The 17,076-nt window shown below is 39.1% G+C and overlaps 1 protein-coding gene across 1 annotated transcript in view; it reads right to left on the bottom strand.

The window, feature by feature from the left end:
- Nucleotides 1–507: 507 nt before the first annotated feature.
- Nucleotides 508–17,076, bottom strand: part of GPATCH1 (G-patch domain containing 1) — a 41,937-nt gene continuing 25,368 nt past the window's right edge. Inside the window, exons 11-20 of the mRNA XM_016221073.2 lie at nt 16,774–17,070; nt 15,630–15,808; nt 15,036–15,163; nt 13,911–14,047; nt 13,399–13,565; nt 7,962–8,178; nt 6,337–6,444; nt 3,640–3,737; nt 2,046–2,191; nt 508–784 (exon numbers count right to left, since the gene is read on the bottom strand). Of these exons, the coding sequence (XP_016076559.2) occupies nt 754–784; nt 2,046–2,191; nt 3,640–3,737; nt 6,337–6,444; nt 7,962–8,178; nt 13,399–13,565; nt 13,911–14,047; nt 15,036–15,163; nt 15,630–15,808; nt 16,774–17,070 (1,508 nt within the window). The 3' untranslated portion in view covers nt 508–753. The remainder of the gene's footprint in view (nt 785–2,045; nt 2,192–3,639; nt 3,738–6,336; nt 6,445–7,961; nt 8,179–13,398; nt 13,566–13,910; nt 14,048–15,035; nt 15,164–15,629; nt 15,809–16,773; nt 17,071–17,076) is intronic.

Raw genomic sequence — 17,076 nt, forward strand, 5'->3', positions numbered from 1 at the left:
ACCTCACCCCAAAGACTGGACGGCTGTTACCAAACAGCAAGGGTTGTTACCTCCGGGTGGGGGAAGTGCTGATCTTCTCTTCCTCCTTATAAAATCGTTCTGATCTTTCTGCGATGTCATTTTGATAAGGTAAAAAAAAACCCTCTGTCATTTACTTCTGTCAAAGGTCTGCCAGCCTCCAGCAGGGAGTCAGGGGGTGGGCGCATGCTCTTCAGCTCTTGGTCTTGGTGCCTCAGATACACTGGTGACACCTACCCTGAGAGGCTGAGGCCACCTGCCAGGATCCTGGCACTGTGCAGCCCAGGGGACTCCTGGCTGCCACCATCAACCACCAGAGGGAAACACTGCAGGAGCAGAAGGAAAGGACCACCTCCCTCTTGTACAAGTCCTTCGATAAGTCCAGCCGTCCTTATCGGGACTTGGCTTTCTTCATAACAATACCAGAGAACAGTCTTCAATTTTCATTCTTTTTTTAAACTTTCGGGAAATGAAAAATCAAGACGGAAATAGAAAAATTCCATTTTAATTAAACTGTACAGTCTGAATTTTTTTCCTTGACACTAACTGAAGTTAAAAATAGAAACCAATTTTTGCAAACTTCCAAGGCAGCCTTTGAAATGTCAAGGTTTTAAAAATTATTTTACAGCATGAATTTACATATAAATACAATCTGTACAATGTATTAACTGAGCAATCAACAGACTTCTATCATGGAGGAGATCTGGTTTTGGAACAGGCCAGGGCAGAGTTCAACTACTGCCTCCTTAGAGGAAGATGTTTTAGCCTGGAAACGGAAGTAAAAGAGAAAGAGAAGGCAAGTTAGATATGAACTGACAAGCCAAACAGCTCAATTTTATTAATGCTTCACTGTGCTACGACACTGGGATGCAGGGGTTCTTAATCTCTGCTAGTTCATTCACCCTAATACAACTGGCTATCCATTTGGAGAAAGGTAAGTTAGATGCCTACCCTACTCTGTTTGGCGGGGGGAAAAATCTACAAAAGCATGAGAATAGTTTTTATATATATATATATATATAAAATCTTGGGTTAGGGAAGCCCTTTCAAAGACAAAAATGTAAAACATACCAACAAAGAAAATTGGTAAAGTTGAGTGCACCAAAAATTAAAGCTTCTGTATAACAAAGATAGTTAAAATCATATGATAGGTAATACATTAAAACACAAAGGATTAATATCCTGAATTATTATTTTTTAATTACTAAAAACTAGTAAAACAATCTAACAGAAAATAGAACACTTGCAGGGGAACTTGAACAAGCTATTCACAAAAGGGTACATGGCAAAGGCTGAGACATAGGAAAGGACATTCAACCTCATTAATCCAGGTAATGCAAATTAAAATGAGATGCCCTGCCCGGCCGGACGTGGCTCAGCGGTTGAGCGTCAACCTGGGATCCAGGCGATCGGGGTTCGATTCCCGGTCAGGGCACATGCCCGGGTTGCCGGCTCGATCAATGACTCTCTCATCATTGATGTTTCTCTCTCTCTCCCTCTCCTTTCCTCTCTCTGAAATCAATAAAGATATATTTTTTAAAAAATTAAAAAATGAGATGCCGTTTTTCACCCATCATATTGGCAAATGTTTCTGTACCATTTATATTTGATATAACAAAGCGCTTTCACAATTTAAACTGATACAGCTAATTTTGGAAACAGTTGGGCAGTATTTATTCACTCTAAATGTTCATACCCTATTTATGCTACATAAAATTATTTATATTAAAAATGCGTAACATAATGTGTGTGTACATATGTTACAGGTGTGTAGTTTTGCAAAAAATTCTTATAAGTTATATATGAAACTGAGAGCAGAGGTTACTGTGGAAAGAGAAGTTTGGGGAATTGGTCAAGAGCCACTTTGAGTTTTATCTGTAAGGTATAAATTTTCACAATGATAATATATTCACATATTACTTATTAATTAAAAATTAACTTTTTTTAAAACCTAGTTAATATGCAAAATTATCAAGATCTTAATGAGGCTTTGGAAGGTTTCTGAAAACCAGTCTCCCATTGCCTACCGTCTCAGCAGCTCCTGGGGTGACAAGTCTATGGTATCTTCTTCACTCTGGCTGTCACTGCTGTCGGCACTCTCAGAACTACTACTTTTCTCTGACTTTTTACTCTTTTGCTTGCCTTTGTGCTTGTGCTTCCGGTGTTTCTTTTTCTTAAAAAAAAAAAAAAAAAAGTTGCTGGCAAACACGCAAGCACACACAGACTCACACACTCACACAGGTGTTTTCCTCCCTAATTCACAGCAGTGACAGGCTAAGGAGGCATTTGATTGCTGGAGTCATTCAAAAACAAAAGCAAAACCTCATTTGGGGTGAGCTTTAGCCAAGTATGGGACAGGCCAGGAACACACGGCTGTGTACACTCTCCACCATGTCCCCACTCATGGAACTGACCCTCTAGTGACAGGCACAGCAGAATCAGGTAGATGTAGACAGGATACTGTCTCGACACTTAGCCCCCATCTTATCCAAGGTGACCCCTGCCACTTCCTGTGAACCTGACTGGTCCATTCTGTTAGGCATATGTGATAAACTATACACATCAGGATGGCAAACACCCTGGAAATGCACAAAGAAGAAAATGGTAGAAAGTTAGAGAACAGCAAATACTCTGGTAAGAAACAAATGAATTTGGTTTTTGAACCTGTCAGCACCAATTTTTTTTCCTTTCACTACAAGTGAATTTCCTCATCTTCTATGCTCAGGAATCCTTTTTTCTGATAGTGAATAAGGGAGCTGTTTTTAATCACTTCTACTACTGCCCAGACCAATTTGGGTACCCAACACCAATATTAACGGAATTAAAAGGCTATGCCTCCCTGGCAAGTTTTCCTCAGTGGTTAGAGCATCAGCCCATACACCAAGGGGTTGTGGGTTCAAATCCCAGTGAAAGACACGTACCTGGGTTGCAGGTTTGATCTCCAGCCCCAGTTGGGGCGCATGAGGGAGGCAACCAATCAATGTGTCTCATATCGATGTCTCTCTCTCTCCCCCTCTCCTTCCCTTCCACTCTCTCTAAAAATCCACAGAAAAAATATCCTTAACAACAAAAAATTTTTTTTCCAAAAGCCTGTGCCAAACTGAAAAGAAGACATGGATGATGACAGAAGGGATGTCAACAGCGAATACACACAGTACTCTTTCAGGTTTTCTTTACTTCAAATGCCAAGCTATGGACCAACATCTCTATGCAATGATGACGAAGTAGTTGAGAAATGTTCAAAATAATACCTTCATTTAATATTGAATGAATAATCGAATAAAACTTCTATTATTTATTACTCAACCATCACTCTAAGATACTTAAATGTCCTTTTTCCTACTTTTTAATGCTCACAAGTTAAAAACTTTTTTAAGTACAACTGAACAAATTAAAATATTCCATCTGAAAGAAAAACAAAGTTTCTGAAAATCAAGGGTCTACATTGAGTGTCTAGCCCACACTTCTGTCAAGGTGTCGAAAAACCCATGTACCCCTATCTTGGCCACAAGACACTCTCTTCAACAGGTTACATGTGTGACACTTGGGGACTTGTCTGGATGACAGAAACAGGAGCGACAGACCCCACACACTGACCCCAGGACACCAGAAGTTACTCACCTTCTCTTTCTTCCGTCTGTGCTCTTTCTTGGTCTTGTGTTTTTCTTTGTTCTTTTTATGTTTCTCTTTTTGAGGAGCCTCAAGTTTCTGACGAGCATCTGAAACACAAATGCAATAAACACATGAACTATAGGGGGAAATAAAGGCTAAATTCTTGAAGTAGGAATCTGCCTTAGATGGGATGATTAGCATTAAGGCAGAACTCCTGTCCTCCCTTCCTATACAAATGGTGTTAGCTGTATATAGGGAGTCCCAAAAAAATGGATACACACACACTTTAAATAATTTTAAAGGCAGTGTTTATTAAAATACGTTTCATTTTCAAAACTGAGCTATCAGCTGTTAAAGTGTGTATACGTTTTTTAGGGACACCCTGTATTTAAAAACTGCCAGAAACGTCAACACAATACCTGTGTGATCCAACTAGTATCTTACCAGAGGAAGATAAAGTCAGACCAGGTGCCCACAAGCCTTTGTAATTTAACATCCTAGAGTAGTTCGGAGTCTGAACCTCAGCTGTGTCGCCAGCTCTGTGATCTTTGGCACCTTGCTTAACCTCTTCAAGGTTCAGTTTCCTCTTTCATAAAACAGGGGTAAGAAGAATCCCTATCTCCTTAGGGACACAGAGAGGACTAGATGGGGCTGTGCACATGAATCCCATAGCCTGGAATCTGGAACATAAAAGTCAGCTCCTCTCACAGCATCCTCCCTTTACAAAAGCACATTCAACATGAATTTGTCTTATAAGTGGAAACACTGAAAAACTAGCATCAGAGCAACATAAATACATGTAATCATTAAAATGACAAGTTGCAAGCACCTAAATTCTCCATCCCCAAATTCTGACAAAAACGTTTTCATGGGTCATTAATTTCCTGGTACCCAAACCAGCAAAAATTCACAATAGTAGAAGCAGTGTAAATTATTAAATCATCTTTTTCCACCTGAAGAAAGTTCCAAGGTGTTTCAGAAGTATGGATATTTTCCAAAACCAGTTAACAGGTGTTTGCAATTTTCTATTCCTATAGTTTGGTCGGATATTTCAAAAACTGATCTCTGCAAACCTTTTTTAAAATTAAATATATTTTTTGTATTGTTGACAGTATTGCAGATATCCCCTATTTTCCCTCCCTTTGCCCCTCCACCCAGCCCCTCTCCCGTTCCTAGGCCTTCACCACTCTATTGTCTGTGTCCACGGGCTATGCATACAAATATATAAGTTCATTGGTTTATCTTTTCTCATTCCTCCCTCCCCCATCTGAGATCTGTCAGTCTGTTCCATGCCTCCATGCCATGGAACTTATATTTGTTGGTCAATTTATTTTGTTCATTAGAGTCCACATATAAGTGAGATCATGTGATATTTGTCTTTCTCTGGCTTATTTCACTTAGTATAATATTCTCCAGGTCCATCCATGCTGTCTCAAAGGGTATGAGATCCTTCTTTTTTACAGCTCCATAGTATTCCATTATATAAACATGCCACAACTTTTTTATCCATTCATTTACTGATGGGCACTTGGGCTGTTTCCAAATCTTAGCTATTGTAAGTAATGCTGCTATTAACATACGTGGGCATAAGTTCTTTCTGATTGGTGTTTCAGGGTTTTTAGGATATATTCCCAGAAGTGGGATTGCTGAGTCAAACAGCAGTTCCATTTTAAATTTTTTGAGGAAACTCCAGTTTTCCACAGTGGCTGCACCAGTCTGCATCCCCACCAGCAGTGCACTAGGGTTCCTTTTTCTCCACACCCTCGCCAGCACTTGTATGTCAGGTGATATCTCACTGTGGTTTTAATAACCTTTTTTTAATGCTAGTTTTTGGAAAACCATTTTCCCTCAATAACCCATAGACCAAATGAAGTTATTAACTATTCCAAGGATCTCAAGGACAATCTGGGAAATGGGCATAAATAAATTAGCTTTAAAGAGCTAACACTTTAAGCTAAAGATTTGAACAACTAAAGCAAATAAGAAATACATTCACTGCAACCTTTCAAACGTTCACACTTTTTACTCCTCTCTGCTTCTTATTGTCTCTTTGAAGGCTGGATTAATTAACTAAAACAATATTTATATATGAGCACCACAGGAAACTATAGCATAGATAACAATTATTTATTATTCGTATACCCGGGCCACATTATCAGAGGTTTGTTAACCCAGTCTTCAAAGAGACAATAAACCAGTCTAAACATTTTAATGTGAGATGCCAATTTAGGATGGCACTGAACAGAAGTCGTTAACAGCTACTGGAGGAGGAAGATGGGCTGTATTTACTTCTGAAAGAATTAATTTTATTTTATTTGCTACATTAGCCAAAGTATAAGAAAGTCTTAGAGTACCTTACTCCCTGCAATTCCCCTCCCATCTTTGTGTCCTAAATTTTTACTTTTTATTTCTATAAGTAGAAATAAAACATTTGAGATACTTAGGACTCTACTATAAATAACTGAAAGTTAAAAAAAAAAGCTTAAGGGTCTCCGAGGCTGTAAAGCAATAACTGTCATTAAAGCACTAGGTGGAGTAATGGGTTTCCAAATGTGGCGGCGAACAGGTAAACCAGAAACCAATGGATATATTTGGTTGGCCTCGTGTTAGATTAGGTGAGTGGATATAACACCATTAGAGTTGTCATATCTCAGGGGACACTCTGGTGCCAGTGCAAACAGGTGGACCAAGGAGCTCTCAACTCACTGGGGCAAAAGACGGGGGGCAGCCGCGGGCCGAATTCTTCTCTTTCGTCTATCTGCATCTTCTGTATCACGAAGGAAGGTGCAGGCTCCTGGGGTGCCGGCTCACTAGCTGAAAAACACCACGGTATTAATTTCATATATTTGCCAAATATTCATATGTTTGAGTCTTTCACTAATGTCTGTTGCCACCAGGTAATGTGTACCTTCCTTCACCGTTTTGCTTAACTAGCTCACATCAGGTGCTGAGGACACAGGGGCTGTGAACATGGGCCTGACCTTCAACCTCATGGGCTATAGAGCTGGGAAGTCAGTCACACAAGGACACGGGCAGCCAAGTGCACCAGTGTCTGCAACACAGGGGTGTGTATAGCATCCAAATCACCCACTACAAAATGAAGGGTTAAAAGACGTCCTCGAAGAAAGGTCATCTGAGAAAAATAAAATTTACAAATAGGGATATAAGACTATGTCCCAGCTCAGAAAGTTTAATTTCATTCAAAATGCATTATCAGAGGAGAAAAACGGAATATAAACAACTTATCATGTTCACATTAATAATCTTTTTTTAATAAAAAATGACTGTTTTCAGATAAAACAGATAAAAATAGAAAATGTTTGGAAAAATAAGCATCGAAAGTATTTATGATGGTTATCTCTGAGAAGCAGGATTCCAAAGGACTTAAGCTTTCTATGTTTTTATATTTCTAAATTCAAGTATATATGACTTTGTAATAAAATATAAGTTGGGTTTTTTCCACAGAAATAAAAAAGAGGCTGACATTTGTTATCACCTAAGAACAAACAATATTTTATACCACTATGTAACTATGTAAGGCTCTCAAAACTTATACCCATGTCCACCACAGATGGACAGGGCAGGCAGAGCACTCTGAGACCGAGATGAGAAATTCTGTCCATCCCCCACCCCAAGCATCTGAAAAGTGTTGCACCGTTGCAAGCTCAAGACGGCCTCCTTTCCTGGGCGAAACTCCCAGCTGGGGTAAACAGAACAAGCAGGACAAGCTACTGACCAAGCATTAGACTCATAGTAATGAGGGCAGACCCCATCTGCCAAATGCTGGTTGATCCAGAGCATACGATGTGCCCTAGAGAGAGGAATGCTGGCACAGCCTCTGTATACTTCATGACTAAATGTCATCCAGAATCCTAGCACCTCCTTATCAGCCAGGTTTTTAAAAAAAAGCATCATCCCCGATATGCCAAGGTTATGGGTTTGATCCCGGGTCAAGATATATGCCAGAATCAACCAATGATGCATGAATAAGTAAAGCAACTAATCGATGTTTCTCTCTCTCCCTCCCCCTTCCTCTCTCTCTAAAATAAATACATAAAGCTTTTTTTTTTTACTATTCTTAAATTCTTTTCAACCAGGATAAGCAGGAAAATCAACATTATCAAACACATCTATCCTAAAAATATACCAGAGATTTATACCAGACATATAAAACAAAACTCTGGTCTGCCCCAGCTGAAAATGTACAAGATTAAAACATCACTGATTGCGAATTATCATGGTTTAAAATTACACACTAAGCAAAGCAGCAGCTTCTCTAGAGACATCATTGTTTTCTTCTTTGGATCCCAAAGTCTGAAATACTGACGTACTGTGTGCCACAGATGATGTTTCCATCGAGGCAGTCTCCTGGGAACTTTTGAAGTCGGCCTCCCCGGTACCCTCCTGATCATCCTCGCTGTCGCCCTGCTCATCCTCAGAGGATGAGGACTTTTCTTCGGAGGAGCTGGCAAAGATGGCCTTGAATAAGTCCATGGATGGGCGGCTATCTTCTCCTGCAGTCTGTGACTCCGCACCTTTGTTTACCAGCTGCATTAACAGTGAAATAAGAGTCAGGAATAAAGGAACAAGAGTGAAAGGACCCAAACATTCTAGAACACACACACACACACACACAATGATGTTTGTGTTCACGTGCATGGCTCTCCACACCCACATACTGCATAACTAAACAATCGTCATACACAGCATTTATTTTTGTAGTGTCTCTGATTCAGAAACACTGCAGAATGTGGTGAATGGTAGAAGCAGCTGAAATCTCTTAGGGAGATTGGTCATTAACCAGAATTGCAGTGAAAAATGCAGTAGGAGTTAGCACAGTGCCTCTGTCCTGTTTTCAAGAGTCCATCTGAGCCTTCAGGGGTCCAATATTAAAGGTGCTGAAGACGGCCCACTCATGAAAATGCTGAAGAGAAAACTGGGCCCTCCACACAACGGGGAGGGAGCCAGGAACACATTGATAAAATGGACACAGAACTTCCCTTCTCAGCTACACATTGCCCTTCCTAAAAGAAGCTCAGATATGAACATTCATATTAACTAAATAAAGAGCCTGTAACTTTGTATGCACTCAATTCAATAAGCAAAAAGCAAAGGTGTGAAGAAGACACAGCTCCCACCCTCCAACAGCATATCACCTCTGGACACTGGGCAATCTAATGTGCTAAGCAGTACGAGAGAGCCCCAGGACTGGCCCAGATCACCATCCACTTCCGTCCTTCCATGTTCCCACTGGAGAACCTGCGTCAGGACTAGATCCGGACTCTACTACCCAGCTCTCCTCACTCTCAGCCAGTGGTCACTTCCCCATACCACACCACCTCCAGTTTCTGGAGCAAAGTTACAAATTCCTAATGAGGAAAACTGGTACAAGACAGTGGCATTTGTGGCTTTAAAGTAAACACTTTTCATAGAAAAAAATTAGACAGGAAAAGTATACCATTGCTCACTAAAAATAACCAGGGCACCTTGGAGAAAGGACTGATTCTAGAGCTAAAACTGAGAAATAAAGAGAGGAGTCCAGAACATTTTACTGAGCCAAAAAGCAAGGTCAGGCTCAGAGAATAAGAGGGATTCATCAAAAGGACACAAAGCCAACTTGAAGGGGCTCCAACTAGCCAAGCTAGTACAATCGGAGCATTAAATAAATATTGATAGTACCAAATTTATCTCTTTGGATAAAATAGGAAGCAAAGAAATAGTTTGATGAGAAGCTATTTCAAAGCTTCTAAATACTTATTAAAATAATTAAGTAAAAATTAATAAGAAATTATAAAGAAAAGTATTTATTAATTAGAAAGGGGAAAGATTAACTTTACTGTGAAAAACCTTGGCAGGCACCACATTGCAAAAATGATCAAAGTGAACATCACTAGTAAAGCGACAAATCGCCATCCTGCGTCACCCGGCAGGATCAATGAGAGCACACCGGCATCCCAGCTGAGGAGTTCCTACCACAGATTAAAAACTTGAATCTAGTCCCAACGTAACATCAGACAAGCCCAAATTGAGGAACGTTCTTCAAAATACTGCCTGCAATCTTCAAAAGTATCAAGATCATAAAAGCCAAGGAGAAACTGAGGAACTGCTCCAGATTGAAGGAGGCTAAGACATGACAGCTAAATGCTACAAGTGATGCTGAACTGAATCCTTTTTGCTATAATAAAGGACATTATTAGGACCTTGAATGGGTAGACCTTGAATGGGTCTGAGAATTAGACAGTAGTTACGTTTCAAAGTTAATTTTCTGATTTTGATGGATGTACTCTACTTATATAGGAGAATGTCCTTCTTTGAAGGAAACACAGGGATGATGTGGCTTTGATAACAGAACTATGGGATTAACCACCAGCTATGTCCCAGACCACTGGGAGGTACACATGCACAAAAGATCTGAAAAGTATTATAAGGGCTCTGAAAACTAGAGTGACATTTGAACCACAGCTCACAGAAGATTGGTTGGAACTTGCAGCCTGAACCTAACTAGGTCGATTGCCTGCTAAAGCAAAACAAAATGAAAATTCAGCATTCTCCTTAGAATCTGAAAAAGACCTAGGGTCTCATGACATAATATTCAAAATGTCCAGCATGCAATCCTAAATTACTTTTACTTGGTATACAAACAACCAGGAAAATCTCAACTCGCAAAGGACAATCAACAGAAGAAAACCCAAAATGACAAAAATGTATGCATTATCAGACAGACTTTAAATCAGCTTTTCAAACCATGCTTCAAGAATAAGGGCAAACAACTAGAAAGATAAAAAGGCCTCGGCAAAGGAATAAAAGATATAAAGAAGAACCAAATGGGAATTTTAGAAATGAAAAATAAAATAACCAGAATTAAAAAGCCACTGGATGAGTTCAATAGCAGGATGCAGATGACAGAGGAAAGAGTCAGTGAACTTGAAGACAGATCAATAGAAATTATCCGATTTGAACAACAGAGAGGGAAAAAAGGAACAGAGAGGAGTGAGAGTGTGTATAGGGAAAATATCTGAAAAAAATAATGGCTGAAAATGTCCAAATCTGGGGAAATACAGAATTAAAGAATCAAGAAGCTCAGTAAACCCCAAACAAAATAACCTCAAAGAAATCATGCCCAGACACATCACAATCAAACAGCAAGAGGAAAAATCACATCATATAAAGAGAGAAACAGTGATTTGAATGACTATAGATTTCTCATCAGAAATCAAGAAGCCAAAAGGAAGTGGTACAACATTTTGAAGGACAAAAAGAAAAGAACTGTTGACCCAGAATTCTATTTCCAGCAAAAATATCCTTTAGGAATGAAGATATTACAGGACATTCTCTGATTAAGGAAAATTAAGAAAATTAGCTGTTGGAAGTAGTCTAAAAGAAATGCTAAAGGAAGTTCCTCAGACAGGAGAAAGTGATAGAAAAGGGAACTTGGAACTTCAGGAATGAAGACAGGACAACAGAAAAGGTAAATACCTGAGTAACTAAAATACACTAATCTCTTCTCATCAGTTCTTTAACATTGAAAGCAAAAATCAAAACATTGTCTGAGCCTGGCCGGGCATCGCTCAGTGGTTGAGCTTCGACCTAGGATCCAGGAGATCAAGGTTTGATTCCCGGTCAGGGCACATGCCCGGGTTGCGGGCTCAATCCCCAGTCAGGGGCGTGCAGGAGGCACCCGATCAATGATTCTCTCATCATTGATGTTTCTCTCTCTCTCTCCCTTCCTGTCTCTGAAATCAATAAAGATATATTTTAAAAAACAAACAAACATTGTCTGATAAGGTTTTCGATATATGTACATAAGACAATATAAAACAGAGAGAAAAGAGACCTATATAGTGGTAAGGTTTCTACATTCCACTTGAAGTGGTAAAATATCAATTCAAAGTATACTGTGAAAAGGCAAGTGTACACATTGTAACCTCTAGAGTAATCACTAAAAACTAAAGAGAGTAAAAAATAATAGATAAATTAAAGTGGAATGCTAAACATTATTTAAGTAATACAAAAGAAGGCAGGAAAGGGAAAAGAGGGGAACCAAAAAGTAGAAATAGACAGAGAGCAAATAATAAAACTGTAGATCTAAATTCAAATATATCAACAAATTACCTTAAGTGTAAATGATCAAAACACAAATTAAACCATATAGATTATCAAATGTGGTTTTTTTAAATGACTCAATGACAATGACCTGCTGCTTATTAAAAAAAAAAAAAACAACTTTAAAGATAATGAATTAGATAAGTTAAAATGATGGAAAAATACAACTATGCAAATTACCAGGAATAAAGAATGATATTACATAATGATAAAAGAGTCAACTCACCAAAAAGATATAATAATCTTAAATGAGTATATAATTATCAAGAGAATTTCAAAATACCTGAAGCAAAAACCACTTTGGAATACAGCCTGGCAGTTTCTTATAAAGTTAAATCTGTACGTATATATTACCCAGTACTCCCACTACTAGATGTTTACTCTAGAGAAATACAAACTTATGTCCACATAAAATCTGCACATGACTGTTCATAACAGCTTTATTTATGACAGCCAAAAGCTAGAAACAACTAACGTCCTTAAACTGTGGTGCATCCATGCAACAGAATAGTATTCAGCAACAAACAGGAATGAACTATTGCTACATGCAAAATACTGGTAAATCTCAAAGGTATGATGCTGAATGAAAGAAACCAGTCTCAAAAGGCTATGTACGTATATCGCCTGATTCCATTTATATAACATTCTGGAAAGAAAAAAACTATAGAGACAGAGAAGAAATCAATGGGTGACTGAGGTTTGTGGTGAAGAGAGAGGACGACTACAGAGGCACAGCATAAGGAGGCTTTTTCACTATGTATCCTGACTATGGTAGTGATTACATGAATCTATATATGTGTAAAAACTCACTGAACTGTACATTTTGAAAGTCAATTTTAATGTAGCTTAATTTAAAAAGTAGAATAAGCCCTGGCCGGGTGGCTCAGTTGGTTGGAGCATCATCCTATACACCAGAAGGTTGCAGGTTTGACCCCTGGTTGGGGTGCATACGGGAGGCAACTGATCAATGTTTCTCTCTCATATCGATGTTCCTCTCTCTTTCTCTCTCTCTCTCTTTCCCTTCCTCTCTCAAATCAATGGAAACATGTCCTTGGGTAAGGATTAAAAATAATAATAAAGCATAAAAATAAAATTAAATTTAAATTTAAAAATAAAAAATTTTTGATGACACTATTAAAAATAAAACCAACTTTTTATTAAGTTCAACTTTTAACTATTAAAGCAGTAATTTTTTTTAAAAACCCAATGGATGTTTTCTCTACATTCTCCATAAAAAAGAATACTTGTTATTTGGAAAATTATATTTTTCAATAAAAATACATTGAATTTTGTTTCAATGGTTAATGCTAAGTGAAAGTCATTCTAGGCAGAGAAGTTTATAACCCCTCCTCAAATGATTTAAGCTATGACCCAAATTGTTGGATTGTAGAGCAGGTGGTGGCGAACTACATCCCAGGGGCCAAATCCAACTCACTGCCTGCTTTTGTAAATAAGTTTTTATTGGAACATAGATGTATCCAATTGTGTTCACATTGCCTGTGGTTCCTTTCACACTCAACAGCAGGATTGAATAGTTGCAATAGAGACTATGGCCCACAAAGCCCTTAATATCTGGCCTTTCACAGAAAAAGTGTGCTGGCCCCTGCTCACCAGAGAAAGATAAAGGCCACAGCTAGCCTGGCAAAGAGAACTGGGTCCAAATACCTTTTCTGAGAGTGAGTCCTTCACATGCTCTTCCTCTTTGTTTACTAATGGACTAGACTCTTGTTTAAGTGGGCCAACTTTTGATCTGGCCAAACTTAAGAATTCACTAATGGAATCTTCTTTCTTTTCTTGTTTAGATGTATCCCATCTGGATGGTTTTCTTGATTCTGAAAAGTAGGACATAGACATAATAGCAGAATTAGCAAGCAAAAACAAGTTCTTCATTACAGCTCTTTAATTCATTCAAGAACATCAGTGACCCTGCTATAGGCCAGGCATTGTGCAAAGTGTGGGGCATGTGGCAGATGCTGAGGCAGAGTACCAACCCCAAATAGGATGCATCCGGACCATTACAACATGAGCTAAGGTATCCATCTGAGCAATTCTCTTAAGGGAGGGAGAGTTTGCACTATATGTATCCTTAGGATTAGATGACCTTTTATTTCTATCTTCCCAACAGACTAGGGATTGAGACCATGGTCAGCACATGGATCTGAGGAAGTCCTACTCACTATCAGGACCTTGGTGCGGCAGTGCTTTTTCACTTGATGTTTGAGTTGTAGGCAAGGAAGCTGTCTCTGGGAGTGTCAGAAAGTTGAAGACTGAGTATTTGTCACGTTTCACTCTTGGTAAGCCAACTAAAGTTGAACTGGGGGTTGAAAAGAAAAAATATGAATATAATTTTAATAACAACTGTGAGAATAAAAATTTAATTCCTATAAAGCTTTCCATGTCATGTTTTTCACAAGTAGCTCTTCTATTTGGCTATAAAGGTCCCCTAAGAGGTTTAAAAATTTAAAAATTTATAATAGATGACTTTAGTACCCATTAGTGTTTTCTTTATTATAGTAAGAGCTAAAATTTAACTTTAAAAATTGATTTCCATTAAGGAAAACTTCCACTGCTAAAAATCTAGTAGACCCTGAATAGCACAGGTTTGAACTGCGCAGGTCCACTTATCCACAGATTTTTGTCAATAAATACCATAAAGGTAGTTTCCTTATGATTTCCTTAACATTTTATTTTCTCTAGCTTACTTTATTGTAAGAATACAGTATATAATACATATACCATACGAAATAATGTGTTGACTGTTTATGTCACCCATAAGGCTTCTGGTCAACAGTACTATTAGTAAAGTTTGGGGTGAGTCAAAAGTTATACGTGGACTTTTGACTGCACGGTGGGGGAGATCAGAGCCACTAACTGCTGCATTGTTCAAGGCTCGGCTGCATACTTAAATCTTCTGACAAAGTCTCTGATTCAATTATATATGCTTTCTTGTGGTGTTTATAATCAAATAAGAAGTACTAAACTTTATAAAGGATTAGAAAACATAACTAACATTTTAAATGTAAACTATATAAGCATCATTGAAAAGGTAGCAAATCAGACAAGTTTTATAACTTGACATACCTGTGTTTCATAACTTCAATATGGACTAAGTTTGCTATCTGGATGTTTGTTAATATTTTTAGTAATAAATTAATAGAAGTTAAATTTGTACAATTTGCAACTCAAGTATTGTACAAGTAAGTTCACCTAGAAAAGGGGGATTTTACATGAGTATGTAAGCAGAAAATTAGCTTTAATATGGGGAATAAGTACTGATGGAAGCACAGGTTTATCCAACTTACTCTGGATAAGGGTCAGGGACATTAAACCTCTTACATAGAAGCTTGTCAGGGTGCCATTCAAATGTGTCTCGGGTGAGCTTTCCAAACATCTTCATCTTCACAGCAGAATGCTTGTCACTGACATCATTCTGGGAAAAGACATTCACTCTCGTTCATCAAGTGGTCACACACTGACCTGACTGCTCTTCCATTTAAAAGTACTCAAGCACTCTTTCAAAATTACAAAACCGCTTATGCTACATTTTTGCTAAAGTATACTGGGAGCATAAACCTAACTTCTAATTCTCCAATGCCATGTATATTTTTATCTTTTCACTGAGGGATTTAAAATATTTTGCTATGCAGTGTTTTAATTTTAAAATGCACCAGGTAGGCCCTGGGTAGCTCAGTTGGTTAGAGCATGGTCCCGATAGCCCAAGGTTGCAGGTTCAATCCCCAGTCAGCACACATACAAGAATCAACCAGTGAATGCATAAATAAGTGGCACAACAAACTGATGTTTCTCTCTCTTTCTCTCCCCGTTCCTCTCTCTCTAAAATCAATCAATAATTTTTTTTTTTAAATGCACCAGGTAGGGACGTGATGGCAACAGACCTCTTGGTCTCGAGGAACTTCCACTTGATCTGAATCGTCGACCTCCTTGGCATGAGTGAACCTGGAGGACAAGGTCGAATGGGAAGATGCATACAGCACGGCTGCCCGGGCAAATTCCTCCCGTTCACGGCCTCGCTCCCACTCTGTCATACTGGGATCCAGACAATGTTCCAGTGCATCTACGGTACAGAGAATAAGAAACAGCTTCACTCTTAGGAAAAACATGCGGCTCAAAGGGGAACATCTGGTGGCACCACTAGGTCCCTACAGATTTCATCAGAGACGAAAAATCCTCACTCTGGTTTTTAAGAGCATGGTGAGGAGGTACTTGGCAAGTATTACTGCTCATTCTCTCAAAATGATGCTTCTTTTGAATTCCACTGCATACATTAGAGAAAAACATTTGGGAACTAATGCTCGATTAAATCTTCAAAGCAAGGAACCTGTTACCACCCCCAGACAATAAGTTCATCCCAATTACATTCCTAAATTTTGGCAGAAAAACATTCCTTTCTCTAACTTTTTTATTTTTCCAACTTTTTTTTTTTTTAATTTAACAAATAAACGTTAGGGGTCTGGATTCTTAGTAGGGAGTTCAAGCACAGTACATAAAGATCTGCTTTGGAAAACCCTTTCATCTGCTATGTCTCACAAGGACTGCTGCGTACAGTGGCCAGCCCTCTCCCCAGTCTTGCCATATGTATTTACTTCATAGATCACAGTGATTTTCTACCCCGTGTAATGGTTCGGCAACCAGCTCTCCCCAAATTTTAAGCTATGATTTAGGGCTGGGTGGTTAAGACCTTAAGATAAAGTGGGAGATGGCCTTGTTTTCTCAGTGTGAAATGCAACGCTTGCAGAAGTCAAGCATTTGCAAACAGTAGAGGGTCTGTAATTGAAGACTGGCGACCACGGCATGTTCTCTAATTAAACAGCTGGCTTTGGGACCTGAGAGAAACAGAAACATAAGCCAATTGTTCTTGTTTCCTAAGGTCAAAACCAAGGCCTGCATCTCTGCACCGCTGGCAGCAGGACGAAGCACCCTGGCAGAGCAGGGTACTTCAATTTTAAATCTGGGGCGAGGTCAGCATACCAAGAGCCCCGCTGCTGGGTGAGATGTGGGAGGCTGAGGCCTGGCACCCACCTTTCTGGCCCCGTTTCACATTTACTAAAAACTTTTCGTATCGTTTTTGCTTCTCTGGATCTTTGGCAAAAGGTTTGAAGTTGCTGGCTTTTGTGGTGGCTGCCCCACCACTCAGTGCCATGTGCCACGAGCAGTGTGCGCCGTCTGGAGGTGAGGGCTGGTTTCTGCTGCTTGCGGCATTCTGGGCCAGACTCAGGGCCTTGACCTGAGCTGCTTTAAGGTCAGTGGCCTGCTTCATTTCTTTGAATCGCTCTTTATCTTTTTGGGATAGAAATTCTAATACTGAAGTAGCTGAACCTAAAT

Source organism: Miniopterus natalensis, chromosome 18 (assembly GCF_054644295.1).
Source record: "Miniopterus natalensis isolate mMinNat1 chromosome 18, mMinNat1.hap1, whole genome shotgun sequence".
Lineage (NCBI taxonomy): Eukaryota > Metazoa > Chordata > Mammalia > Chiroptera > Miniopteridae > Miniopterus > Miniopterus natalensis.